Consider the following 26,797-nt stretch of genomic DNA (forward strand, 5'->3'; position numbering starts at 1 on the left):
TATTTATTTGTTCTGCTATTCTACTTCAAGTTAAAACACGCATGTTTTGGGATCTGATGACAATTTCTTACTCCTGATAACTTATCTGTCTTTAACTTGTCTCTTTTCAGCAGTTCAGAGACTAGAACAAATGATTGAAGAGAATATTACCAGGGTGATGGAATTCATTCTTTTGGGTTTTTCAGTCCAGAGAGAGACTGAGATCCTTCTCTTTCTTCTCATTTTAGTGGTATATGCTCTAACTCTGGTGGGAAACATTGGCATGATTTCCTTAATCCGGTTGGATCCTCACCTTCACACACCCATGTACTTTTTTCTCAGTAATCTGGCCTTTGTAGACTTTTGTTACTCCTCATCAATAGCCCCAAAGTTCCTGGAGACCCTCCTGACCAAGCACAGGTCCATATCCTTCTATGCATGTGCGGCACAGCTGGGGTTTTTCTTGAACTTCTTGATTTTGGAGATGTTCCTTCTTGCAGTAATGGCTTATGACCGCTATGTGGCCATCTGCAATCCTCTTCTCTACATGGTGATCATGTCCCAAAAGGTGTGCGTGCAACTGGTAGCAGGCCCTTACTTATACAGCTTTTCTGTTGCTTTTCTCCACACAGTTGTTACTTTTCGATTGATCTACTGCGGCCCCAATGTTATTAATCACTTCTATTGTGATGATGTCCCTTTGATGGCCCTTGCCTGCTCAGACACCAGCCTCAAAGAGATCTTGATTTTTATCTTTGCTGGGTTCAACATGATCAGCTCTTTGACCACGGTCCTTATTTCTTACCTATACATTGTGGCTGCCATCCTGAGAATCCAATCTGCAGAAGGGAGGCGCAAAGCATTCTCAACATGTGGTTCTCATCTGACTACTGTCACTATATTTTATGGGACTCTGATCTTCATGTATCTGCAGCCCAAATCCAACCATTCCCTTGACACAGACAAAATGGCCTCTGTCTTCTACACAATAGTCATTCCTATGTTGAATCCCATGATCTACAGCCTGAGGAACCAAGAGGTAAAAAATGCCTTGAGGAAAGCCTTTGAAAAATGTTATTTCCTGTCTCTAATAAACATTAGAATGTAACTTGCAACACTGACTGTCTTGGAACTATGCCACATGTAGATATGTTGTTTTTATTATCTTTGATAAGTTAATTTTATTTTTACCATTTTTATATGAGCAAAATGACTTTGCACATGTGTTCTATTTTTCACATAATTTATAAGTAAGATGAAAGTTTTAAAAGATTATAATGCACATTTTTAACAAATTGCTACTATTTGCATATGTGCCACTTGACAGTTTTGACCTGGAGAGTTTCTATTTAACTGATAAGATTTAGCCACTGCTTTCAAAAATGTTTCTATTTTATACATTGTGGAGACAGAAAAAGGGAGGTGGTAAAGTAAATTTCTTGTCCATCCCCACATCATTCCTTGCAGTAGCTATTCCTCAACTGTATCCTGTCTGCTAAAAATCATTCCTCTCTGCTTCTGACTCCCACTAGATTCACTGTTGGTCACTCTCTGTAATTCCATGGTTCTCATGTTGTTCAAAAAGATATCATTTTTAGCCATGCAGATCTGGGAATCAGGGTCAGCTTCTGGAAAATCATACTCTCTTTTTCTGTATCAAAACAAAAATGAAGATGTAACCCTATATTCCCTCAGCAAAGCTTAAGATCCTTTCATATTTTAGGGATTTGAAGAAATTACCAAGGGTTGAGGGGACAGGAAGCAGTAGTTTAAAACCAAGTTATAAATGTGGTTGCTGTCAGATGTCAGGAATATAGTTTTATGTTGGGATGGTTGAAAAGTGATGCAATCTAAGACCCACTTAAACCATCAACTGGAATGTGTATATATATATATATATATATATATTTTAATTCAGATTCAAATGTTTGGTGTCTACCATGTGGATGATATTGTGAGCTATTCCTGTAGGGCAAAATCAAAAACACTCCTGAATATGCTGAACAGTCTGCTATTTTGGAAAATACTGGCAAAAAAAAAAAAAATTATTGTATAAGTTATTCAGAAACATTTTAGCTTATTTTATCCAAGTTATCTTAGTACACATTTCATTGTTAAATTAGATTTCAGATTTATGTGAAGACATCAAAATTGCTATGTTAAATTATTTATATTAAACTTTATTTTAAATATGCCTCTATTTTAATATATGCTTTTAATATATGCCATTACTAAAGCAGCAACAAGGTATTCTAAGTGGCTATACATTGTACAAATTCTGAAGAGAAGCAATGAGTTACAATCCTGATTTTCAAGTTCTTAATTCAACTTCTTTTGGAGTCAGGGAGCACAGTTGCAGAAAAATCAATCTTGGAAATCATGACTGTCAATTGCCAAAGATAAAACTCAAGAAAAGAGAACATCTTTGTCACCGCTAACTTTTTAAATAATTCCCAAGGTATAATTTAAATAGTTAAAAGCACAGCAGTGAGTTTATGTAGCAAACTGCAGTAAGGGCTGAACCTGAGATTGGCAGTGTGAGAAGGGTTTAAAGGTTAGTGAATCTTTCAAAAGGAATCTGGTGCCCCTTTTGGGTAGCACACTGGATTCAGGGGAGGTTGCTGCAAAACCACATGTTTACCAAAGACAGTTCAGATACATTTGCAGAGCTTCCAGAGCAGAAAGGATGATAGCCTGGGAGGCTAAAAAAGATTAAAGTAAAACCAAAGTTCTAACACTGAGACAATACAGTGAAGAGACATATTAGTTTCATCAGTCTGCGTTAACAAATACCACACACTCGTTGACTTAGAACGACAAACATTATATTCTCGCATTTCTGGAGCCTACAAGTCTAAGTCAGGGTACTGGCGGAGCCATGCTCTCTGTGAAGCTCTAGGGGAGGTTCCGTCCTTGTTTGTCCCAGTCGCTGGTGTTCCCAGGCATTCCTTGGCTTGTAAACATCACTCCAGTCTCTGCTGTCTTCACACGGTCTTCTTCCTCTACATCTGTGTCCACATTTCTTCATTCTTGTAAGGACGTCACCCACACTGGATTAACGGTCCACCTTACTTCAGTATGACTTCATATTAACAATTGCATCTTCAACGACCCTATAACTCAATGACCCTATAACTAAATTCTGAGATTCTTCAGGTTAGGAACTTAACACATCTTTTGGGGGAACAATTTCGCTCATAATAAGTGCATGTAAGTGTGTTCGACTTTGTGTGACCCTATGGACTGTAACCCACCAGGCACCTCTGTCCATGGGATTTTCCAGGCAAGAATACTGGAGTGGGTTGCCATTTCCTTCTCCAGGGGATGTTCCCCTAGGGATTGAAACCATGACTCTTGCATTGCCAATGATTCTTTGCTGATGAGCCATTGGGGAAGCCCCACTAATAAGTAAGAACAGTTAAAGATGTGCTGGCTCAAATGTCTGTTGAAAACACATCTTATCTATACCTGTAAGTACAGTGCAGGAAAAAAAAAATAGCTGAGGTTTCCTAACCTTAAGAAAGAGACCTGTAACTACCTAAAATGGCTAGTTAAATGGCCTAGATGATGGGTCAAAAAGGATCCAAAACCAGTTAATGTGAAAACTGGAGTCTTAAAGGTCGTAACAAGCCCAAGGATTCATCAAGTAGTTAGGACAAAGGGATATATAACCTAATATCTGAGATAGATCAGAAGTTTGAGTTTTTCTCCTTCTGGTTAAGACAGAAGACAAGATGCCCTTCTCTCAATACCAGAATAGTTTCTGAAGAGACTTGATCATTCTCAGGTAAAAGTCATCCTAGTGAGTAGTAAGATGCAGAGGTGAAGTGCCAAGGATGTGTTTATGGAACGTATTATAAGAACAAATATAGCACTATAGCTAAGTGAACTCCCAAGATGCAGTGACTTAATAATTTATTCCTTTCTCAGGCAGCAGTATGAGTTAAGGGGTTTGGGAAAGGCAATTAGACCCTCAATAGGTGGTTTCCATCTTTGTCTAAAAAAGTGATCATTTCAGTGGCAACATTTTCAAGTGGGAAGGAAGAGAAAAAAGTCCGTATCTAATGGCTTTTAGGTTTTAGGCATCACTTTCTACTGATGGCTTTAGGTTTTAGGCATCACTTTCTACGGATGGCTTGTTGCCAAGACTGGACAACATTATGTATCTCACTGACAAGGGACAAAGGGAACGGTGGTTAACAGCTGGATGGCAAATGTTTTACTTATAAAATAAAATATAAAGTCGTGGACACTGAGGAATATGTCTGCCATAAGGATCACAGAAAATGTGATCTTAAAGGGTCAAGTTATAATGATCTCTGTCAATACGATTGTTCCTTGAGCAGCCTATCATTTCATACTTGACACCAACTTATTAGAAGCAAACTTGGGTGATTTGCAAACATAAAAAACAAACAAACAAACAAAAAAACTTTGTTAATGTAGTTTCCAATACTAATCAAACAGTACTCTTTCTTCCTGCTCAGAACCTAAAGTTATGAAAAAGAACTCTCCTCCCACCATTTGCCTTTTCTCAGAACCAATCTGAGGGAATGTGGCTTGTGGGCAATTAGTAAATTAGCCTGAGTAACAATACTTTCTGTGCTAAAATGAATCCATCTTTCCAGTGATATTACCACAAGTAAATGCTACTTCTCAGAGTCTTTCTACACATGTTCAATTGTGCACCCCTTTTAATTGGATTAGCCCTTAAACAAGAATAAACTCATTCATGAGAAATTACTTCTGTTTCTGATTTGCTTTTATGCTGGTATTATTAGCAAGAGTCAACAAGGACAAAAAATGTATTCTACTTATAATAAGAATGAAGGTAGATTAAGTGGACACCAATCAACATAAATTGAATTGTAAACTTGTAATCAGAACCCAATGGATACCAGTTTGAGCTGTGCTGATCATATTTTAACACATGTCTAGTGCAATGGCATTCGGTTTTACAGAGATTCTTATCTGGTTGACCCACTGTAGTTATTAAAAGCTTGACTTAAGCAGCTAAACACAGAATTAAGAGTGTAATGTTAGTGACAAGAATTTGGAATCAAACAATAGCTTTATCATAGCAATCAAAGGTTTAACAGGACATTCTTCTGATCAAAGGTCAGATTTTAAATGACAAAAATCCATATTGCTTCATCTTTTTAAACTATGAGAAGGACAGGATAGGCTTTAGTCATAAATATTTCACCTATTTAAATTAATAAAGAGAAAAATAACTAGCCAAAATCCAAACCAAAGAGTAGAACTACGGTGAGTCAACAGATTGTTTGAAACACAAATAGTGTTAATTATAGAGCAATACATACTGAGAATTAACCTTCTGATTGATTCACGACACTAGTTGAAGTTTCTGAATACATTTTTGTTTTCAAAAGTCCATGCATGTATGAATGTTATTGAAAGCTTTTTTTGGTAAATGAGGATCCATCAACTTTTATATTCATAGAAAAGTGATGAAGTCTTATTTTTTTCTCATGAAATTATATATTACTTATAAAACAAGTGAAAGGCAATTATATATAGAAAATATCTTAAGAAATCATATTCAGCTCTTACAAAGATACCTCCAAATTAACATGTGCTTATCCAAATGTATTTATCAGTTATCTGCTAACTACACTTAGCACAAATTTACATTCACTGTGACTAACAGTAATAGGTCAGTGTTAGTATGTTTGCACATGTAGATAAAGGAGGCTTAGTCCTGAGAGTCCATTCATGGGGTAAACCATCGCTGTGTTAGACTGGACCTCTTAGCATATTTAAGTGTTGCCTGTACACAGTCTATTTTAAACAGGGAATTTATATGCCTGGACATTTATAACAGGAAGTGGCATACACTGAATTATGTACTGCGGGTTCATTGCCTCGAGTTTGCCTTGACGATTGCTTTGTCGACCGCCTCTTTCACATCTTTGTTCCTCAAACTGTAGATCATGGGATTCAGCATGGGAATCACTGTGGTGTAAAACACAGCCACCATCTGCCCCTGCTCCACAGACTCTTCAGCGGGCCTCCTGAGACGGATGAAGATGAGAGTCCGTAAATCCTGGTAACATCTGTCAGGTGGGACCCACACGTGGAGAAAGCCTTCCTCCTGCCATCGGCAGAGCGCATGCGCAGCACGGCCGCTACGATGAGGGTATAGGAAATGAGAACCACAGAGATGGAATATGTGAAATCAATCCCAGCAATAACAAATTGATGTATTCTTTAATGTGGACCCCTCCTCAGGATAAGAGAAGGGTCAGCACAACAGAAGTGGTTGATTTCATGTTTCCACAGAAGTACAGGCCATACGTCCACAGAGTGCAGATCAGGCTAACAGAATCCATAGATGCAGGGCACAGAGATGAGACCAGCACAGACGGTCCTGGACGTTTTGCTGCCGCAAAGCAGAGGGATGCAGATGGCCATGTAGCGATCAAAGGCCATCACAGCCAAGATATATACTCCCACGTGGACAAGGGCTCTGAAGAAGTAACACTGAACCAGACACCCCACGTAGGAAGTGGTTTTTGTCTCTGATAGTACGTTTTCCAGCATCCTTGGAGTGACACTGAAAGAGAACCACACATCCACAAAAGACAAATGACTCAGGAAAAAGTACATGGGGCTCTGAAGCCGGGGGCTGATGCTGATCAAAATAATCATAGCAATGTTCCCTATCAGAGTGATCATGTAAACTACTAGAGACACCACAAAAAAGAGAAATGAAGCTCCTGATGACGGGCCAGCCCCAGAAGAATAAGTTCTGTCACATCTGTGAAATTTGGCATTGCCTTCACTTAGACCCAGTCTGCATTGCCTATGGAAAATTAAAAGAAATGAATGAATTTACTTTATTCTTGAAAATTTTGAGTCCTGTTTATCAGTATTCTAGTTCAAATAATATAAAAATCAATGTAGACTTTGCATAAAGTCTAACGTAAGACTATATAATCACATTTATTTCCTTAACAGGCCTTATAGGTAATTATTGCAATATTTATTAGTTTCTTAACTCTAAAACAGAAAATTACATTCATATACTACTAGTATTAGACAATTATTTTTGCTAAACTATTACAGTGATGTTAACCTCACAGAGTTCTAATAAAAGTAACGCTAGACTGAGAGTCATCAGAGAATGATGATCTACGATCATGAAAATATAGGGTACAGGTGAACCCAGACCAGAACTGAAATATCAGTGCCTATGTTATGTGCCCAAATTATTTTCTCTATGGTGTATTGAATTCCCATATGAATAATTTCAGGGGTAGGAAAATAGTTCACAGTGATTAATCAACTTCCAAATTGTGAGTTGCTATTAGTTGGAGAGAGTTTATACACTTTTTAAAATAGTTCCTCTTTTAAGTTTTTGTATTTTCATTCTCTTTTTCCTCAATATTTTACATAGCTGGCTACTTGCCCATAACTGAAAAGTCACATCCTCAAAGAGATCTTTGTCCATTCTGTGTACATCCTGCCTCTTCTTATTTCTGTGTTTATCAGCATGCTCTGTTTTTGTCTCACTCCATTCCCTAAATTGTCTCGTTTGTATATTTTTCATTCACTCCTTTTCAGTCAGTTCAGTTCAGTCGCTCAGTCATGTCTGATTCTTTGTGACCCCATGAACCGCAGCACGCCAGGCCTCCCTGTCCATCACCAACTCCTGGAGTTCACCCAAACTCATGTCCACCGAGTCGGTGATGCCATCCAACCATCTCATCCTCTGTCTTCCCCTTCTCCTCCTGCTGTCAATATTTCCCAGCATCAGAGTCTTTTCCAATGAGTTAGCTCTTTGTATCAGGTGGCCAAAGTATTGCAGTTTCAGCTTCAGCATCAGTCCTTCCAATGAATATTCAGGACTGATTTCCTTTAGGATGGACTGGTTGGATCTCCTTGCAGTCTGAGGGACTCTCAAGAGCCTTCTCCAGCACCACAGTTCAAAAGCATCAATTCTTCGACCCTCAACCTTCTTCATGGTCCGACTGTCACATCCATACATGACTACTGGAAAAAATATAGCTTTGACTATACGGACCTTTTCTGACCAAGTGATGTCTCTGCTTTTCAATATGCTGTTATGTTTGTCAGAGATTTTCTTCCAAGGAGCGTGCGTCTTTTTTTTTTTTTTGGAGCATGCATCTTTTAATTGTGTGGCTGCAGTCACCATCCACAGTGATTTTGGAGCCTAAGAAAATTAAATCTGTCACTTCTTCCACTTTTTCCCTATCTACTTGCCATGAAGTGATGGGCCTGGATGTATTTTGAATGTTGAATTTTAAGCCAGCTTTTTCACTCTCCTCTTTCACCCTCATTAAAAAGCTCTTTACTTCCTCTTCACCTTCTGCCATCATAATAGCTTCTTCTGCATATCTGAGGTTGTTCATATTTCTCCTTGCAACCTTGATCCCAGCTTGTGATTCATCCAGCTTGGCATTTCTCATGATGTACTCTGCATATAAGTTTAATAAGGAGAGTGACAATATACAGCCTTGACCTACTCCTTTCCCAATTTTGAACAAGTCCATTGTTCCATGTCCATTTCTAAATGTTGCTTCTTGTCCTGCATACAGGTTTGTCAGGAGGCAGGTAAGTATTTGCAAAAGCTAAATATATGAAAACCTGAGTGGTGCTTAGCCAGGAAATAGATAGCAATTACGAACTTACAGGAGAGGTGAAGTGGTCATTTCCGGTCATACAGGGTATGATGTCTCAAAAAATTGAACGGTTTGGGGATATTAGAAGCACTTGTAGGACTTTCCTCACCATTTCCAGGCCAAAATATATACACACACTTCCCATATTGTATCCCTATGCATTTTAAATTCAGTTACCAATAGCTACATTCTTTTTCCCTCAAGATCAGAAAAGAGAAAAGCCTAAGTATTGCAGTTATAGAATTCTGGTTTTATTGTCAGACTTTATTGAATTCTGGCTTCATGACTTATTTTGTGAACTTGGACAAATTTTATTATTATTTTCTTTTGCTTTTCATTTATTTATCTTAATATGATATTGCAATAGTTATAGTATTAAATTCATGATATATTTGTATGAAAATAGATATTACACATTATTACATAACAAATATACTAAGCACAATTATTATTAAATACTTTCCTGAAAAGTTTTGCTTCCATTAATAGTTTGCAATAATCAAATCTCTAAAGAAAATCTCATTCTCTTTCTCTATCTCTCTCTCTGTTACTCCTGCTCATACATACCTATACATGGGTAACATATATGGAGCTAATATTAATTAATAAAGAATAAAAGAAAATAAAATCTAAGATGCAACCTCTATCTTCCATTTCCAGATAGATGGATTTGTATACCAGCCTCAGAATGAAGTATTCCCAGTAAAGATGCACAAACATGGGTTGATCCCGTAGCATTTGGGCTTAACTACTCCGTGGCTGCTGGGATCTTCCTGAATCAGGGATCAACCCATGTTTCCTGCACTGGCATTCTTTACAATGAGCCAGCAGGGAAGTCCTCTTTGTCCAACGTGAGTTTTTCTTTTCCTCGGGGGAAAGCAGAAGCACATGTAAACTCATTTCCATTCATTCACACATACATCATGGGCAACATTTCAAAGCTATTTGCATGTAAACAAATTGGGGATTTTGATTAAATTATAATAATATCATTGTGTCTGTAATGCAAAACTTAACCTCCCTAAAGAATTTAAGCTCTTACTTAATATTTCTATTTGGGTGAGCTAAAAATAATTTCTTTTGTCTCTAAGACCATTTCACCATTTATTGGAAAACTCTTGGTGTTCCAAATTAGTTGCTGATTACTAATCAATTTTTAAATGTAATTTTAAAGCTTTTATGGCATCCCAACAGCCACGGAGCAGTTAAGCCCAAATGCTACAACTATTGAGCCCGTGCTCTAGAGCCTGGGGGCCACAACTCGTGAGCCCATGTGCAGAAACCACTGAAGTCCACACACCCTAGAATCTGTGCTGGCCTACAAGAGAAGCCACCACAATGAAAAGCCCATGAACCGCAACTAGAGGTCAGCCTTCACAAATAGAAATTCCCTCCACTGTCCACAGCTAGAGCAAAGCCTCACAGCAATGAAGATCCAGCACATTCAACAATAAAAATAATAAAAAATAATACTGGACAAAGAGAATTATTTGTTCTCTATACATCATTCTCATTTTATATCTACATCTCTGTAGATAAATTATGAATTTTGTGATGATTTAAATGCATGATTTAAATGTGTGAGTGACATTTCAGTGGCTATATGTTTCTGTGTCAAGATATCAGATTATTTGTTTGTTTATTTGTTTGCTTATATCAGAAGACATAGAAACATTACAGATGTCCAAGTTATAAACCTGTTGCCTCATCATTGTATTAGATGAAATGAGCCAGAAGAGAGAAGCCAAACTATGTTTACACTATTAAGTCAGGATGTGTTATTGCTAACAAAAAATAGACCACCCAAATATTCCCTCTTTCAAGTAAAAAGAAATTAATATTTAATATCATACTTAGGTCAAAAATGTGCACAATAATCTACATGAATATTAATTTAATTTGTGAGGAGAAATCTGAAGCTTTGTACTTGCAAAATGACACATTCACTAATTCTATCTATTTCTCAGTTAGAATGACGGAACTTTGGCGGGGGTACATGACATGTGCACAGTCTAGATCCTGTTGACCTTGGAGTTGAAACATAGCAGCTATTAGAATCAGTAGAAGAGAGGCACTTATGCTGTTGTGTCTCTTAAATACAAAAGTCCTGGACAATAATTACATATCATAGTCTTTTTATTTTCAAAACAAAGGCCTCCGAACAGATCCACCTTTCACATTGAAAAAGACGTTAAATATCAGGCTTAAGTTTCTCAACTACCCAGTGATGTTATTATAATTTGAACAAAATTCCCAGTTTGTTTCTGTGCAAAGAGCTTTGAAATGTTGCCCATGATGCACGTGCGAGTGAGCGGAAATGAGCGCACATGTGCTTCTCCTTTCCCCTCAGGAAAATAAAAACCATTAGCAAGACCACCATCATTATGACCTTACATTAGAGAACTGAATGAAATATGTTGTTATTTCTTCTACCTCAGATTATAATCTAGATAAATAAATAGATAAGTATTTCCTAAATTCATCACTACATTTTTCAATAAGAAAAACAAAATCTTTTTATTCTAACAAAGGATATAAACAATGTCAACACACATACCTGTGAACTTGGGCTGAAATAATCTTCTCTATTAATGTAGATAATTAATGTAGAAATTAATCTCTATTAATTTTAGCTAAGCTTGACTACTTGTATCAATAAGAGAGAAAATTCACTTTTTCCCTCTGAATTTTAATTTTTTCTTTCTTTTCATAAAGGGTAAAGTTCTTACTTTTTGTGAATTCTCTAAAGCTTTGTACTATACTAAGAAATAATCTTTTGACAAACAAATATGGATGAAATGCAGAGAACAAAAGTAACACAACTTTACTTTATTAAAAATGTTTTGCTGATCACTTTGTTCAAGGCCTCTTTCACATCCTTGTTCCTCAGACTGTAGATCATGGGGTTCAACATGGGGATCACCGTGGTGTAAAACACGGCCACCACCTTCCCCTGCTCCACAGACTCCTCTGTGGGACGTCTGAGATACATGAAAATGAGGGTTCCATAGAATATGACGACGGTCAGATGGGACCCACAGGTGGAAAGGCCTTGCGCCTCCCTTCCGCCGAGTTCATCTGGAGAATGGCAATGAGGATGAAGAGATAGGATGCGATAGCTATAGTCAGGGAATATGTGAAATTAATGCCGGCGAGTATGATCGTTGTATATTCTTTTACAAAGTTTCCAGCACAGGCCATTTTGATGAGAGGTGAGTCTGCACAGTAGAAGTGGTTGATCTCAATCTTCCCACAGAAGTACAAACCATAGGTCCATAATGTTGCTGCCAGACTAATCAGAAAACCATACACGTAAGGGAAAGAAATCAGTCAGATGCAGACAATCCTTGACATTTTGCTGCCATAGAGCAAAGGGCTTCCAGTGGCCATGCATCTGTCAAAGGCCATCGCAACAAGAATAAATATCTCTACATGGACAAGAGCAATGAAGAAGAAACACTGTACCAAACAGCCAGGGTAAGAAATCATTTTTGTCTTGGATAACAGGTTTTCCAGCATTTTAGGAGTGACATTGGAGGAAAACCACACATCAACAAATGACAAATGACTCAGAAAAAAGTACATGGGGCTGCTGAGTTGTGGACTGACCTTAATTAACAGGATCATGCCGATATTACCCACCACGGTGACCACGTAGACCAGCAGGAAAATGACAAAGAAGAGAACTTGCCATTCCCGACGACTGGTTAGTCCCAAAAGAATAAACTCTGTCACATCCGTGAAGTTGAGCATTTTCTCTGCTCTAAGTTAATATTCGATAGAAACTTCTCTGATAACTAAGAGGAAATAAATTTAAAATCAAATGTTGATCATTATCAATGTATATTTTATTCATGCTCCCTTTTATTTTTTTTAACTAAATATCTATGACTTCATTTTGACACTCTTTTTCAGCAATTTGTTTCTGAGTATCTGCTGTTTAATAAGCTCCCTGAAGGTATTTATATTTACATTGATAAATATAATATACTAACCCACTTACATAAGAGTTGTACAAAATGTGATTGAAACATGCTATTCCTAAAAATTATAATTGTCCAAATGTGTGTGTGTGTGTATGTGTGTATTCAGTTGTGTCTGACTCTATGACTCCAGGGACTATAGCCCTCCAGACTCTTCTATCCATGGGATTTTCCAACCAAAAATACTGGAGTAGCTTGCCATTTCCTCCTCAAGGGGATCTTCACAACCCAGGGCTGAACTGGAGTCTCCTGCATCAGCAGGTGGATTCTTTACCACTTAGCCACCAGGGAAGCCCAAGACTATTTCTTAAATATCCCTTGCTTCCAACTGGCATTTTGGTAAATATTCATTTTAAGATATTTATAGAGGGTTAGATTTCTCTTTTTAATGTAACTCAAAAATAATACTTTTCCTCCTTTTTAATATAAGCATGTTCTCTAGGATTACGGGCTTCCCTGGTGGTTCAGACGGTAAAGTGTCTGCCTGCAATGCGGGAGACGTGGGTTCAATCCCTGGGTCAGGAAGAACCCCTGGAGAAGGAAATGGAAACCTACTCTAGTACTCTTGCCTGGAAAATTCCATGGATGAAGGAGCCTGGCTATAGTCCATGGGGTCACAAAGAGTCAGACACGACTGAGAAGCTTCACTTTCACTTCCATTATTATTAGGGCAAAACCATTTAATCCAATAAATTGTCAGCCCTGAATATCAGATAAAATTTATTTTTAATCTAACCTCATACTTGACCTCATTTAAAGAGGGACAAACTGTTCACAGTAATCTTTGAAATAAAGGGTTAAATCACTTACACACTTTCATATATTGTGTGTATTCCCTGGATAAAGACTCTGACAAACCTAGCATGTAATTATAATCTTCTAGATACCCTCCACTCTTATGTTCTGCAGATTCAAAGATAAGACCAGGAGATCAGTGTCACTAGTGAGAGTAGCAGTAATGTAATTAAACCTTATAAAATCATGATGTATTCCTACGGTTTTATACTCGGAGGAGAAAGCAGGGAATGACTGACTCTTCTTTGGAGATCCAGTGGAGTCTAGGGAAGCTTCTTGGATAGTTACAAATTTATTTTCAAATAGAGATTGTATCATATGAACCTGTCCACTACAGTACTTCACAAAATATTTTCCTGAGAAAATACTAGTGCCTTGCATTCTGATAATAAGAATTATGGAAGAAAATCCACAAATGTTTATTCATCAAATAATAAGAAATCTTTGTGTCTTATCCAAATTCTTACAATTATGCAACTTACCTCATAAGCTATGCAAAACTGTTTGGGAAAGAATTCTACTACACTTAGTCTAGCTAGCATTTACTTAGCTTTAAATAAGAGAAAAGAGAGAGCGATAGAGATGACTTTAAGTGTATGAAAGGATGTGCATAGATTTTATGCAATCATTACACCATTGTATACAAGAGACTTAAGCTTCTGCAGATTTGGGGATCCTGGGGGGATGTTGTGGAAGGTGGTGTTCTAGAAGGGATCTTTCTGAGATACAAAGGAGAGCCGTATTTCTCCTAAATGTGCCACAGTATCATTTTGAGCTGTTTGTGAACCTGCTCAATCCAAGGGAACCAGAACAAGAAAAATGGAACACAGAACTACTTGTAAACCACCCAAACAATGCAACTTAAAAAAAGTTTTAAAAATAGTATGCTAGCTTTTGAAAAAGATGAACGTCCTAAACAAAAAAAAAAAAGGGGGGGTGGATTTTTAAAGATTGGGAAATTGATGAAAGATATGTTTTAGACATCATCATAAATGATAGAGACAATATAAAGATGAAGGAGAGATTCTGAACATGGAAACAGATTACAAATATGTCAATAGAACATATTGATATTGAGTCAACAGAATGTGCCAGTAGTGTCTACTTATTTCTAAAATATTAGCAGAAGAGGAATTTTTATCTGGAAAGTCAGATCTCACTGCATCTAACTGTACCAAGGACGATCCAGAGGGATGGTATAAAAGACCAGTGTTGTTAGTACTTCACAAAGGCAAAATACATGAAAACCTGTGTGGTGGTTTAACAGGTAATTGAGAGCTCTGATGAACTCACAGGGCAAATGGAATAGTCAGGTCTGATGTTAGGAATTATGGAGACTGGAAAAAAGAGAAGGATTTGGAGACAGACAGTTTTATTCACCATCTTCTTCAGACAAAAATATACACATAAGCTCCCCATATTGTATCACTCTGTCTTTCAAATCAAGTTACCAGTAATTGTAGATTATTCCTCCCCCCCCCACCAGGGCCAGAAAAGAGGAAACAGTAAGTATTCCAGTTAGAGAATTCTGTTTCTATTGTAAAGTGTTTGAATTCTGGCTCCACGACTTATTTATGAACTTAGGCAGGCTTTCTTCTTAGTTTGTTTGGTTTTTCATTTCTCTCTGTCTTAATATTATGTGACAAGTATTAACAGTATTAGCTTCATTGTTTGAGAGTATGAAAAGACATATTCGACTCTCTTGCAACCCATGGACGGCAGCCCACCAGATTCTTCTATCCATGGGATTCTTCAGGCAAGAATACTGGAGTAAGTTGCCATTTCCTCCTCCAATAATAAATAAGAAGGTGCAATTATTACTGAATGCACTTGTGGAAACTGTAGCTTTATTAATAGCTTTTAATAATCAAATATTCAAATCTCAGTATAAAAATTTCTGTCTCTCTCTGACAAATATACACCTCCATACATGGATAATATAAATGGAATAATTGATGTTAATTAATGAAGAATACAATAAAATGAAATATATGATGAAGGCTTCATCCACCAGCTCCAGATAGATGTGTTTGTATACCAACCTCTAAATAGAGCAAAGTATTCCCAGGAAGGATGCAGAACGGGAAAGTGAATGTTGTGTAAGAGATGAGATGATACCAGGCAGAAAAGACACTGGGAATCCACAAGAGAAGTTTCCCTTAAATGAATGCCTTATTTAAAAAAAAAATCAGTTAAGAATCTTCTTCTAGAAATAACCCTGGGGAAAGTATATCTCTAGAGGAAAAGTTGATCGCTGGGTTTTTGTTTTGTAATAGATTTGCAAAATTTATTTTTCCTCAAAATTCAAGTTATTTTGAAAGTATTCTGGGATCTAATAACATATTTTGCTTTGCATATCAAGCCAGGAAAAGTATTTCCAGAATCTGCGGGCCTTTCACGACCTTTACTCCTATATTCTAGCAACCATCTCTCTCGCCTAAATCACAGACTCTGAATTGCACTCCATTCTAAACTGAAAACCAAAGTGGGTCTTTAAAAGCAAGTCATTACAAATTGTTTCTTAACTTGGAAACTTTTCAGAGCTTCTCTTTTTCTCAGGGTAAAAGTCTTCCAGTGGCTCACAGGATCTTGGCCTCTAGTCCCTTATCTGCCCATGATCTCATATTCCATTTATTTTCTCACTGCCCTAGGCTGCAGCCACACTGGCTTCCATTTGTTCTTAAAACTTTCCTTGAATGCTTGCATCTGCCTTTTCCTTAGTTACTCCATCTGTCTAAAACACTGCTCTGTAAGCACCTCCATGGCTCATCTCTAAACCAGTTTCATGAGATTTTTGCTCAATTATCGTCTTCTCAATGAAATCAACCTTCATTCTCATATCTGAGCCAGAGGTACCCCTTTGCTCCTTTATCTTACAAGATGATTTTTATCCAGATTTTTCCATAACATCACTAATATACTCTACAATTTATTTACATATTTTCCTGATGGTTTATGCTTGTTTCACACAACTGGAATATAAGTCCCATGAGATCAAGGATTTCTTTTGCTGTTTTGTTCATTGATAACAAATAACTAAAACAGAGCCTCAAACATAACAGGCACTCAGCTAATATTCGTTGGACAAATAAGTGAATTAATTAATTCAAATGCAGGTTAAAATGCTGAGAAGTAGGCCAAAATAATTATAAACAAGTTTATGTATATTATTATTGGCATTTTAATATGATTAAGGATAGAGAGATTATTAATTTACTAATGGAATGTCTTATGAGAATTAGTGCTGGTATCGCTTCAGACTGCATGCAAAAACTAAATTGCAAACTATATAAATTAATTATAAATATTTTAAATATGTGTGTAATGTAATAACTTTTGTGTGAATGATTAAATAGTTTTTCATAGTAATTAAAATTGCACTGGCTGCATAATAACCTCTGAAATTGTCTGGCTTTCAAATTGATTAAGTTTTATAATCTAGGGCAAGAATACAGCTAAATAGAAAAATTAGTTCTGTTGTTGGTAAGTTAGGCAGTTTAGAGTTACACACATAAATAGGAGAAAAATAGCATACAATATTATATGTTATTAATGTTGATTATTTTATGTGAAAACTAGTTTTACCTTGAGGTAAATTCCAAAACAATATTCCTAGAAAGTATTGATCAAGTTGAATACTCTGAAACATACACATGCACATACATGTGCAAACACACATTTGACCCATTTTTTTGATTGGGTCATTTATTTTTCTGGAATTGAGTTGCAGGAGCTGCTTCTATATTTTTGAGATTAATTCTTAGTCAGTTGCTTCATTTGCTATTATTTTCTCCCATTCTGATAGCCAAAGAAATCTTGATAAAGAAGAATGGAACTGGAAGAATCAACCTGCCTGACTTCAGGCTATACTACAAAGCTACAGTCATCAAGACAGTTGGTACTGGCACAAAGACAGACATATAGATCAATGGAACAAAATAGAAAGCCCAGAGATAAATCCATGCACCCATGGACACCTTATCTTTGACAAAGGAGGCAAGAATATATAATGGAGAAAATATTATCTCTTTAACAAGTGGTGCTGGGAAAACTGGTCAACCAATTGTAAAAGAATGAAACTAGAACACTTTCTAACACCATACACAAAAATAAACTCAAAATGGATTAAAGATCTAAATGTAAGACCAGAAATTATAAAACTCCTAGAGGAAAACATAGGCAAAACATTCTCTGACATAAATCACAGCAGGATCTTCTATGACCCACCTCCCAGAATATTGGAAATAAAAGCAAATATAAATAAATGGGACCTAATTAAACTTGAAAACAGGTTTTCTTAACCATAAAACCAAGCAGACTTGCTTAGCAACAAGTTGTTCAGCATAATCATGAGATATGCCCCCAAATAATCAAACAATGATGGCATGAAACCACATCCTACCCAGGGAGCTCAGTAAGTTAATGACACCTAGGACATGCTCTGCACACACACTGAAAAATAACAATTCATGGAAAAGTTGCATTTCAAAGTGAAATGTACCCTCATTGTACTGAGACTTAACATACATTTTCCTTAGTGCCATAACTGTTCCAGCTTGACCAAGTAGGGACAAGAAAATATCCCTGCCCAAATTGGAAGAGGAACTGAAGTTGGAAAGATAATATCTACTTACCAATGAGTAAGAAAGTGGCCTTTTCCCCATCCCCACTTTTCTTTGCATTATAAAACTGCAACCTACTAAGTTCTCAGGACACAGAGCCATATCATGTGCCTGTTTTTAATTCTCACATGTCTTATTCTAATAAATCACACCTTATCTATCATTTTGCTTCTAATTGAATTTGTTCTGTGCTGAGGCATATAGGACTGGAGCTCCTCAGAGCCCCTTGAAATACCATCAAAAGGTCTCACGCCACTGTCTAGTGTTTCTCTTCCTTATGGTCAGTCTCAATATTTTTCTTCAGTCATTGGGAAGTCCACACCATGACATTAATGTCTATCCATGGATTGTCATACCTTCTGTTTTCTATATATTAGCTGAATTTCCTCCACACCATTCACATGGCTTTGTGTCACAGTTTATAGCCACCTCACTTTGTGTTATGGGATGTATCATGTCTCTTTAAAACCCATATATTGAAGTCTTGATCCCCAGTACCTCAGCATAGGAGTGAATTTGGAGATAGAGTCTTCAAAGAGGAAATTAAAGTGTCATGAGTTCATATGAGTGGGTCCCAACTCAAGATGACAGGAGATCAGGTCATGGAAATGCTCAGAGGAAAAACTGAATACTGAGCCAGGGGAATGACAGCCATCTACAAGCCAGACAGAAGCTTCAGAAATAACTATCCTTGCTGACACTTTGACCTTGAATTTTCAGCCTCCAAACTGGAAGGAAATCAATCTCTCTTGTCTCAGCATCTAGTCTGTCATGCTTTGTTAATGGCAGCACCAGCAAATTAATATACCCTGTGTTCTATAGACAGACAGAATGTTTTGATAATGGGATGAAGCTTTCCTTCTTAGGATACTAGCTTTATTTTTAATAGTTTTTAAGTAACTTTTATAACAAAGTTTAATACACACATAGAAAATGTACACAAAACAAAGCTGGACAGGTTAGTGGATTTTTTACAAAATAAATATACCTGTAAGATCAAACATCTGAATCAAAGAGATTAACCCTACATGAGACATGCTCCTCACCTCTTTTTGCACTCACTATCCTTCAAGTTAACTATATTCTCACTTTTAATGCTATAACTAATGTGTCTGTTTCTGAATTTCACATAACTGGAATCAAAGAATACATTGGCTTCTATGCAAAATATTTTGTGGAACACTATGTTGATATCTGGACATTATGCAGGTGATTGCTTTAGTTTGTTTGGATGGTTTAATAAAAAAAAATACCATAAAAAAGTGTCTTGTAAACAAATGAAATTTATTCCTCATTGACTGGAAGCAGGATGTCTAAGTTCAAGTTGGGTTCTGATGAGAGCCTGCTTCCTGGATCATAGGTGGCAGTCTTTTTGCAGTGTCCTCACATGATAGAAGGCAAGGTGGTTCTCCTAGATTTACTAGAGGAGCACAGATCCATTTCATGAGGCTAAAGGCAAGCCCTTGTGACTTCTGTTGTTTCATAGTTTCACCAGTATTTAATCTTATAAGGTGTGTTATTACAATTTTTTCTATGCTGGGTTATATGTATAGATACAACTAACTTAATAATTTGCATTTCCCTAATCACTCCTGAAGTTGAACACATGTGACATGTTACTTCATTCTTTGAAAATTTTTGTTCAGAACCTACCTGTTCATAACCTGTCATTCATTTTTTCATGCAGTTGTGGATTAACTGAGGAATAGTCTAATGCACTGTAATGAATTAGAGTCAAGTAACACGTTTCCCAGTTCTACCACTCACTCCCTTTGTAATCAGGCAAGTCACTTCATGGCACTGTTTCAGGTTTTCCAAAGTAAAAAACTGAAACAATAACATCACCTGTCTCAGCTGTTCCAATGACTATTGACAGCTTATCTATAAATATCTGGAAAAAATGTAAAATACCTGTTGATTATTATTTGGTAAATAGTTAACACTATATATTTTTTATTTATTAATCTTCTAATTACTTGCAAAATAGACTCTATTTTTGGTGTTTTACTAATAACATTGGTATTTTAACAACTGCACTAAACTTAATTAACCTTGAAGTTACCCAATGTGTTTTTTTTTCGCCTTAAAATTGCTGATTAAAAATCCTTTTAGCTATCATTTCTTCCTCCCTCTTTATAATTTGTTTAGCAATAAGTCAATTCTATCTTTTGAACCCACAAATTATATACTTTTGCCCTATATAGCCTGATTTTATGCATGTTTAGTCACAAGTTAGTTCTCATTCTCAGAAGCTTATTTTCCTTGTACTCTTCTAGATAGTTTCTTTGCAAGTTCTAGTCATTCCTTTTAATCTTTATAGGCCTGTAGTTTCAATACTAACCTTTATTTCTTTTAACTGTTGTTTTTTTATTTTTTATTTTTTTTTATAATTTGCATCATGTAACTCTAATATGTGATGTTGAGAGTATTCACCTGTATTTTCTTGCAAATTTGCATGAACAAGGACTTTATCTGTGGAAGGTCTTTTAAGTTTGATAGTTGACTTCATGAGAAATAGATGGGGGAACAGTGGACGCAGTGTCAGACTTTATTTTTTTTTTTTTTGGTTCCAAAATCACTGCAGATGGTAACTGCAGCCATGAAATTAAAAGACACTTACTCCTTGGAAGGAAAGTTATGACCAACCTAGATAGCATATTAAAAAGCAAAGACATTACTTTGCCAACAAACATCCATCTAGTCAAGGCTATGGTTTTTCCACTGGTCATGTATGGATGTGAGAGTTGGACTGTGAAGAAAGCTGAGCTCTGAAAAATTGATGCTTTTGAACTGTGGTGTTGGAGAAGATTCCTGAGAGTCCCTTGGACTGCAAGGAGATCCAACCCGTCCATCCTAAATGAGGTCAGTCCTGGGTGTTCATTGAAGGACTGATGCTGAAGCTGAAACTCCAATACTTTGGCCACCTGATGCGAAGAGTTGACTCACTGGAAAAGACCCTGATGCTGGGAGGGATTGGGGGCAGGAGGAGAAGGGGGCGACAGAGGATGAGATGGCTGGATGGCATCACCGACTCAGTGGACATGAGTTTGAATAAATTCCGGGAGTTGGTGATGGACAGGGAGGCCTGGCGTGCTGCGATTCATGGGGTTGCAAAGAGTTGGACACGACTGAGCGACTGAACTGAACTGATTGATAGTTGATCGTTCTGTCCTGCATTTGTGTTTGTTTGTTTCAGTCCCATGAAGCTTCTTCTAAACTAGGATCCCTTTAAATTCACTTTTTGGCTTGTAATTTGACAGCTCATGAAACCATTGTAAACTTAGACCTGCAAATCGACAAAAGAACAAAGTTGACAGGAAAGTAAAAAGGGATGAGACTTATGGGCTTAGGGAAGTTCATCCCAAGATATATCACAGGATATATTGATTATTTTGAATCAAGGTTACTGGCAAAATAGGTAATGAAAAAATATATGTTAAAAAAAAGTCTGAACCTCCTTTTCTCCTAAAAAATAGGAAAGAAATATCCCATGTGAAAATATCCTCCTTACACCATGAGGAGAGAAAGTGTCCTTATCAACAGGGGTAGAGAATTCAAGAGTAAGAAAGCTGCATTTAAAAACTATTATTTTTGATTAGTTCATTACCCTGAGCAAAAGTCCCTTTGTTTTGTTAAATTTACACAAATAATTAGGTCTCTGTCTAAAACTGATATAGAAACAGTTTGCTTTGGTTACTTTGGGCGTCTCATTTCTTTGAGACCTCAGTGCGTATGAATTAATTTTTTCCCTCTGTCTTGTGTCAGTTTACTTATGTGACCAGAAAAAAAGAAAAAATCAAGGGAAATGGGGGGAAATTTTCCCCTCTTTGATGGTTCAAGTGCTGGCTTTCAGTGCTAAGGAAGGCATACTTAATAAAGCTGAGTTGAAATAAGTTTTTTACAATGCACTAATTACATTTTAAAGCAATTTTTCAATATTGTGGTGGTTTTTGCCATACATTGACATGAATCAGCCATGGATTTACATGTGTTCCCCATCCCGATCCCCCCTCCCGCCTCCCTCCCCATCCCATCCCTCTGGGTCTTCCCAGTGCACCAGCCCCGAGCACTTGTCTCATGCATCCAACCTGGGCTGGTGGTCTGTTTCACCCTTGATAGTATACTTGTTTCAGTGCTATTCTCTCAGAACATTCCACCCTCGCCTTCTCCCACAGAGTCCAAAAGTCTGTTCTGTACATCTGTGTCTCTTTTTCTGTTTTGCATATAGGGTTATCATTACCATCTTTCTAAATTCCATATATATGCGTTAGTATACTGTATTGGTCTTTATCTTTCTGGCTTACTTCATTCTGTACAATGGGCTCCAGTTTCATCCATCTCATTAGAACTGATTCAAATGAACTCTTTTTAATGGCTGAGTAATATTCCATTGTGTATATGTACCATAAATTCCTTATCCATTCATCTGCTGATGGGCATCTAGGTTGCTTCCATGTCCTGGCTATTATAAACAGTGCTGTGATGAACATTGGGGTTTTCTAAATATACATTCAACTATAGTGTTCTGAGAAGCATCTTGTCATCTACAGACAATTGATGTAAAGAAATAAAAAATTTTAAAACATACTTTGTGTAAATTTTCATGAGTCAAGAGAGGTGACTGGAAGTTTAGTACTGATTTATTTTTCAAAATAGGTAAGGTGAATTTTAAGGTTAAATAAAACCAATTAATAGAAAGAGATCAGACTTATGGTTGCCAGAGGTGAGAGGTGGAGAGAGGGGAAGTTGGATGAAGGTAGTCAAAAGGAACAGACTTTCAGTTATAACATAAATATTAACAATTGCTAAGGGTGCAATGTACAACATGATAAATATAATCAACATTGCTGTATGTTATATGTCAAAGTTATTAAGAGTAAATCCTAAGAGTTCTCATCACAAGAAAACAATTTTTTTTCTATTTAATTTTTTCTTTTTAAATATGTTTACATCTTCTGTTTAATCCATCTGTATGAGATGATGGATTTTCACTAAACTTATTGTGATAATTTCATGAAATATGTAAATCAAATTATGCTGTTCACCTTAAACTTATACAGTTCTGTATGTCAATTATATCTCAATAAAAGTGGAAGAAAAAAAAATAAAGCAATTTTTCCCCAATAAGAGACAGTCTAAAGCTATGTGACTCATTTCTTCCAAAAAAGGAAGTGTTAATGGTTTTATTCTCCAAGGAGTAAACTGGATTTTCCACTGATATTTATCCTTCTCTATACAGGTCTTTGGCAGAAAGAAATGGCAACCCACTCCAGTATCCTTGCCTGGAAAATTCAATGGGCAGAGGAGCCTGGCAGGTTGCTGTCTTTGGGGTTGCAGAGCCAGACACAACTTAGCAACTAACCACAAAAAGGTCTTTACATTTGGATCGGGGTAAGCAAAGCTTTGTTGAAGGATTCAAAATCCCTGTCCAATGACTTGGGTTCTCAGATTTCTTTTTAGTCCAACTTTCTCGGTGGAAATGTCCCCCAAGAAAAAGATATACATTTGGACAAATTATTACTGGACTAAGAAAAGTCATTGGATATAGAAAATAAAAATAATAAAATTAGCACTCTGTTTACTTAGAAAGCAGTTTCCTGCTGAACAGTTCTTTCATCAAAGCCTCTTTCACATCCTTGTTCCTCAGACTGTGGATCACGGGGTTCAACATGGGGATCACTGTGGTGTAGCACACAGCCACCATTCTCCCCTGCTGCACAGACTCCTCTGAAGGGGGTCTAAGATACATGAAGAAAAGAGCTGTGTAGAAGATGGTGACAGCTGTCAGATGGGAGCCACAGGTAGAGAAAGCTTTGCGCCTGCCTTCTGTGGAACGAATCCTCAGGAGAGCAGGAAAAATATAAAGGTAAGAAATCAGCATGATGAGAAGAGAAAAGGAAAGGTTACATCCAGCCACAACAAACATGGACAGTTCTTTGTTGTAGGTATCAGAACAAGCCAGCTTAATCAGCGGTGGGTCAGCACAGTAGAAGTGATTAATTTCATTAGGGCCACAGAAGGCTAGGTTGTAGGTCCACATGGTCTCCATCAGCCCAGTGAGCGCTCCATATGCATAAGGTACCGTGATGAGGGATGCGCACACACTCTTGGACATTCTGCTGCTATAAAGCAGGGGATTGCAGATGGCCATGTACCGATCAAAGGCCATGACAGCCAGGATATAGATCTCCACATGGACCAAGGCAATAAACAAATAACACTGCACCAGACAAGCAGAATAAGTAATGGTTTTCTTCTCTGATAAGAAAATTGCTAGCATGTTGGGGGTCACATTGGACGAGAAGCACAGATCTACAAAGGATAAATGGCTCAGGAAAAAGTACATGGGGGTGTGGAGCCGGGCATTAATCTGGATGAGGACAATCATGCCCAAATTCCCTGCCACCGTGGCTATGTAAATGGCCAAAAACAGCACAAAGAAGAGAATCTGCAATTCCAGGCAATTGGTCAGTCCAAGGAGAATGAACTCAGTCACTGAAGTGATGTTTCTTCTCATAATTTGCTCCATGAGATGAGAGATCTGTGTATTTATATTGGATAACAGGAAAATGAAAAATAAACATTACTATGTCACTCATGACTTTCTTATTAATTTCTTTTCCTTCTTAGTAATTTTTTTTTCACTCTGTTTCAACTGGTGTTCATTCTAAGTAAACATAATCTCAGCCTGGGACTGGAATCTAGTGGTATTCAAGGCAGCTCTTTCTTTTTTGACATAGCCCTCTACTTTTTATTTCCTTATTTTTCATTTCCTATCTAATTAGGATTTATTCACTGTTTTCTTTCTCCAATTTCTCCTTGTCTTTCTTGGACCTGGCCTTTTATTTGCAAAACATACTTCATGTGCATACTTGATCCCAGATATCACCCTCAGGTTTACTCATTCTTATCTCCAATTATATAAAGATATGAGAGTTTAAAAGGAAAAACAAAAGATGGGGTATCAAAGGAAATATTTTCCCAAATGACCTTATACATTTTAGATAAGTTTACCTAACCAGTTCCTTACTGGAGAATCCAAAATAATTAAATTGAACAAGTTTGATGCTTTCCAACCTTTTCAGACTCAATAGCATAGGGACCTTCTAGGTGAGGAACTGGAACTTTAGTCCTCACTTTTTCAAAAATATACCCATAATTGCATTTTGGCTGTTGGCCAGCTTTTAGATTCTCCTACCAGTAGATCCCTGCTAGGATTCTTTTGCAGAGAATTTCCCACTGCATGGAGTCGGCAGTGACGGAAATCCCGTCCTCCTGGTCTCTCACTTCTGCACTGTGACATCTGAGGGCCAAGAGTCCTGATTCATAGAGGAATAGGCTGAAATCAGATGCTTGCTCCTATATATCTTACTGAGTAAATTAGTGGCGCAAGGCGCACAAAATGTTTTTGCATTTCATTGACTGCAGTGAACATTAATGATCAGATTGATTCAGCAAAAGAAGACTGACTCTATGAAGTCTGAGCTGCCTAGCCTCCAGACTGCCTGGGTTGCTCTCTAAGCCTGGTATTGTGGCAGCACATTGACTTGGAATACGACGTGCCTTTCCAGAACAGTTTGCTTGTGCTTAAGATACCTACAGGTGACTTCCGTTGTTGCAAGAAATAAAATAACAAAAGCGCATATTAATAATAACGGCTAAAAGATGAGTGTTTGCTTTTCTATGTAGAGTTCATCTATATTCACTAAGAACACGATACAGAAAGCGAATCTTTGAATCTATATATGCACAACCTAAAAGTTGAGATTTATGTTTTATTGGGCAGAAATATTTAGGATTCCAAACCCAGGAGACAGCCTCCCAAGTTACCCTGAGAAAATTGCTCAGAGGAGGATAGTGTGTGATCTAGTGTTGATAGAATGTTTTGCAATGAAGGGCAGGTAGTAGGAATAAGAGCTTACAGTTAAGAAAAGTTTCAGAATTTATCACTTTTCCTCGTATGGGGATGTGCAAGAATCCGGGCTCACTGAAACCATTCCTTTGACATCCTTCCCAGCTATTTGGGGCCAGTATCCTGCGTTTTCAAACCCTGAGTGTCCTCAGGGATCACCATCTGTGGCGGCGGCAGTCTGACGGCTGCTAGCGTTATAGTGTCAGTCACTCGGTCACGTCCAGCTCTTTGCGACCCCATGGACTGTAGCCCGCCAGGCTCCTCTGTCCAAGGAATTCTCCAGGCAAGAATACTGGAGGGGGTTTCCATGCCCTTCTCCAGGGATCTTCCCTTCCCAGGGATCAAACCCAGGTCTCCCACATTTCAGGCAGATTCTTTCCAGTTTGATCTATCCCGGCAAGCCCTCTGACGGCTGCTAGATGTCAGATAGTCTTTCTTTCCTCCCTGACTTCCCTCAGGGCTCACGGTCTCACCCTTGTAGGACTGCAAACCACCAGTGACAGTGACATCCTTGGTTTGCTGATAGGGCACGTGGTATTCTATTTCTCAAAATCAAAGTATATTTGGATCTACTTCCATTTAATCATAGGAGCCCATGTTTTAAATCCATATCTAATGAGGAACTGGATGCTGTAGGGTGGGGTTGAGGATTAAACAAATGAATATTTATAAAGCACTGAGATCAAGGTATCTTATAGGCCAAGTTCTGATCTAAATAATACCTCATTTAACTCTCAAACCAACCATTACTATTCTGTCCATCAGAAAAACATCCAATATTATAGTTCTCAGGTTTAGCACAGAAGGAAATAATGTACGTGCCATAGAAATGACTGGTAA

The 26,797-nt window shown here is 37.4% G+C and overlaps 4 protein-coding genes and 1 pseudogene across 4 annotated transcripts in view; 1 reads left to right on the forward strand and 4 right to left on the reverse strand.

Moving 5' to 3' along the window:
* Positions 1–26,797, reverse strand: part of LOC122450481 (fatty acid desaturase 2-like protein FADS2B) — a 914,319-nt gene that overhangs the window by 277,265 nt on the left and 610,257 nt on the right. The window lies entirely within an intron of this gene.
* The window catches only part of LOC122450537 (olfactory receptor 1038-like), a 26,836-nt gene continuing 169 nt past the window's right edge, over positions 131–26,797 (forward strand). Inside the window, exon 1 of the mRNA XM_043482909.1 lies at positions 131–942. Coding sequence (XP_043338844.1) covers positions 131–942 — 812 coding nt within the window. The remainder of the gene's footprint in view (positions 943–26,797) is intronic.
* LOC122450578 lies at positions 5,858–6,779 on the reverse strand (annotated as a pseudogene).
* LOC122450542 (olfactory receptor 5M3-like) lies at positions 11,470–12,398 on the reverse strand. The gene is given in 2 exon segments (XM_043482912.1): positions 11,470–11,690; positions 11,693–12,398. Coding segments are annotated over 2 exon segments (927 nt in total).
* LOC122450517 (olfactory receptor 5M8-like) lies at positions 23,624–24,562 on the reverse strand. The gene has a single exon (XM_043482893.1). The coding sequence runs from the start codon at positions 24,560–24,562 to the stop codon at positions 23,624–23,626; it is 939 nt and encodes a 312-aa protein (XP_043338828.1).

Source organism: Cervus canadensis, chromosome 11 (assembly GCF_019320065.1).
Source record: "Cervus canadensis isolate Bull #8, Minnesota chromosome 11, ASM1932006v1, whole genome shotgun sequence".
In the NCBI taxonomy this organism is placed as follows: Eukaryota; Metazoa; Chordata; class Mammalia; order Artiodactyla; family Cervidae; genus Cervus; species Cervus canadensis.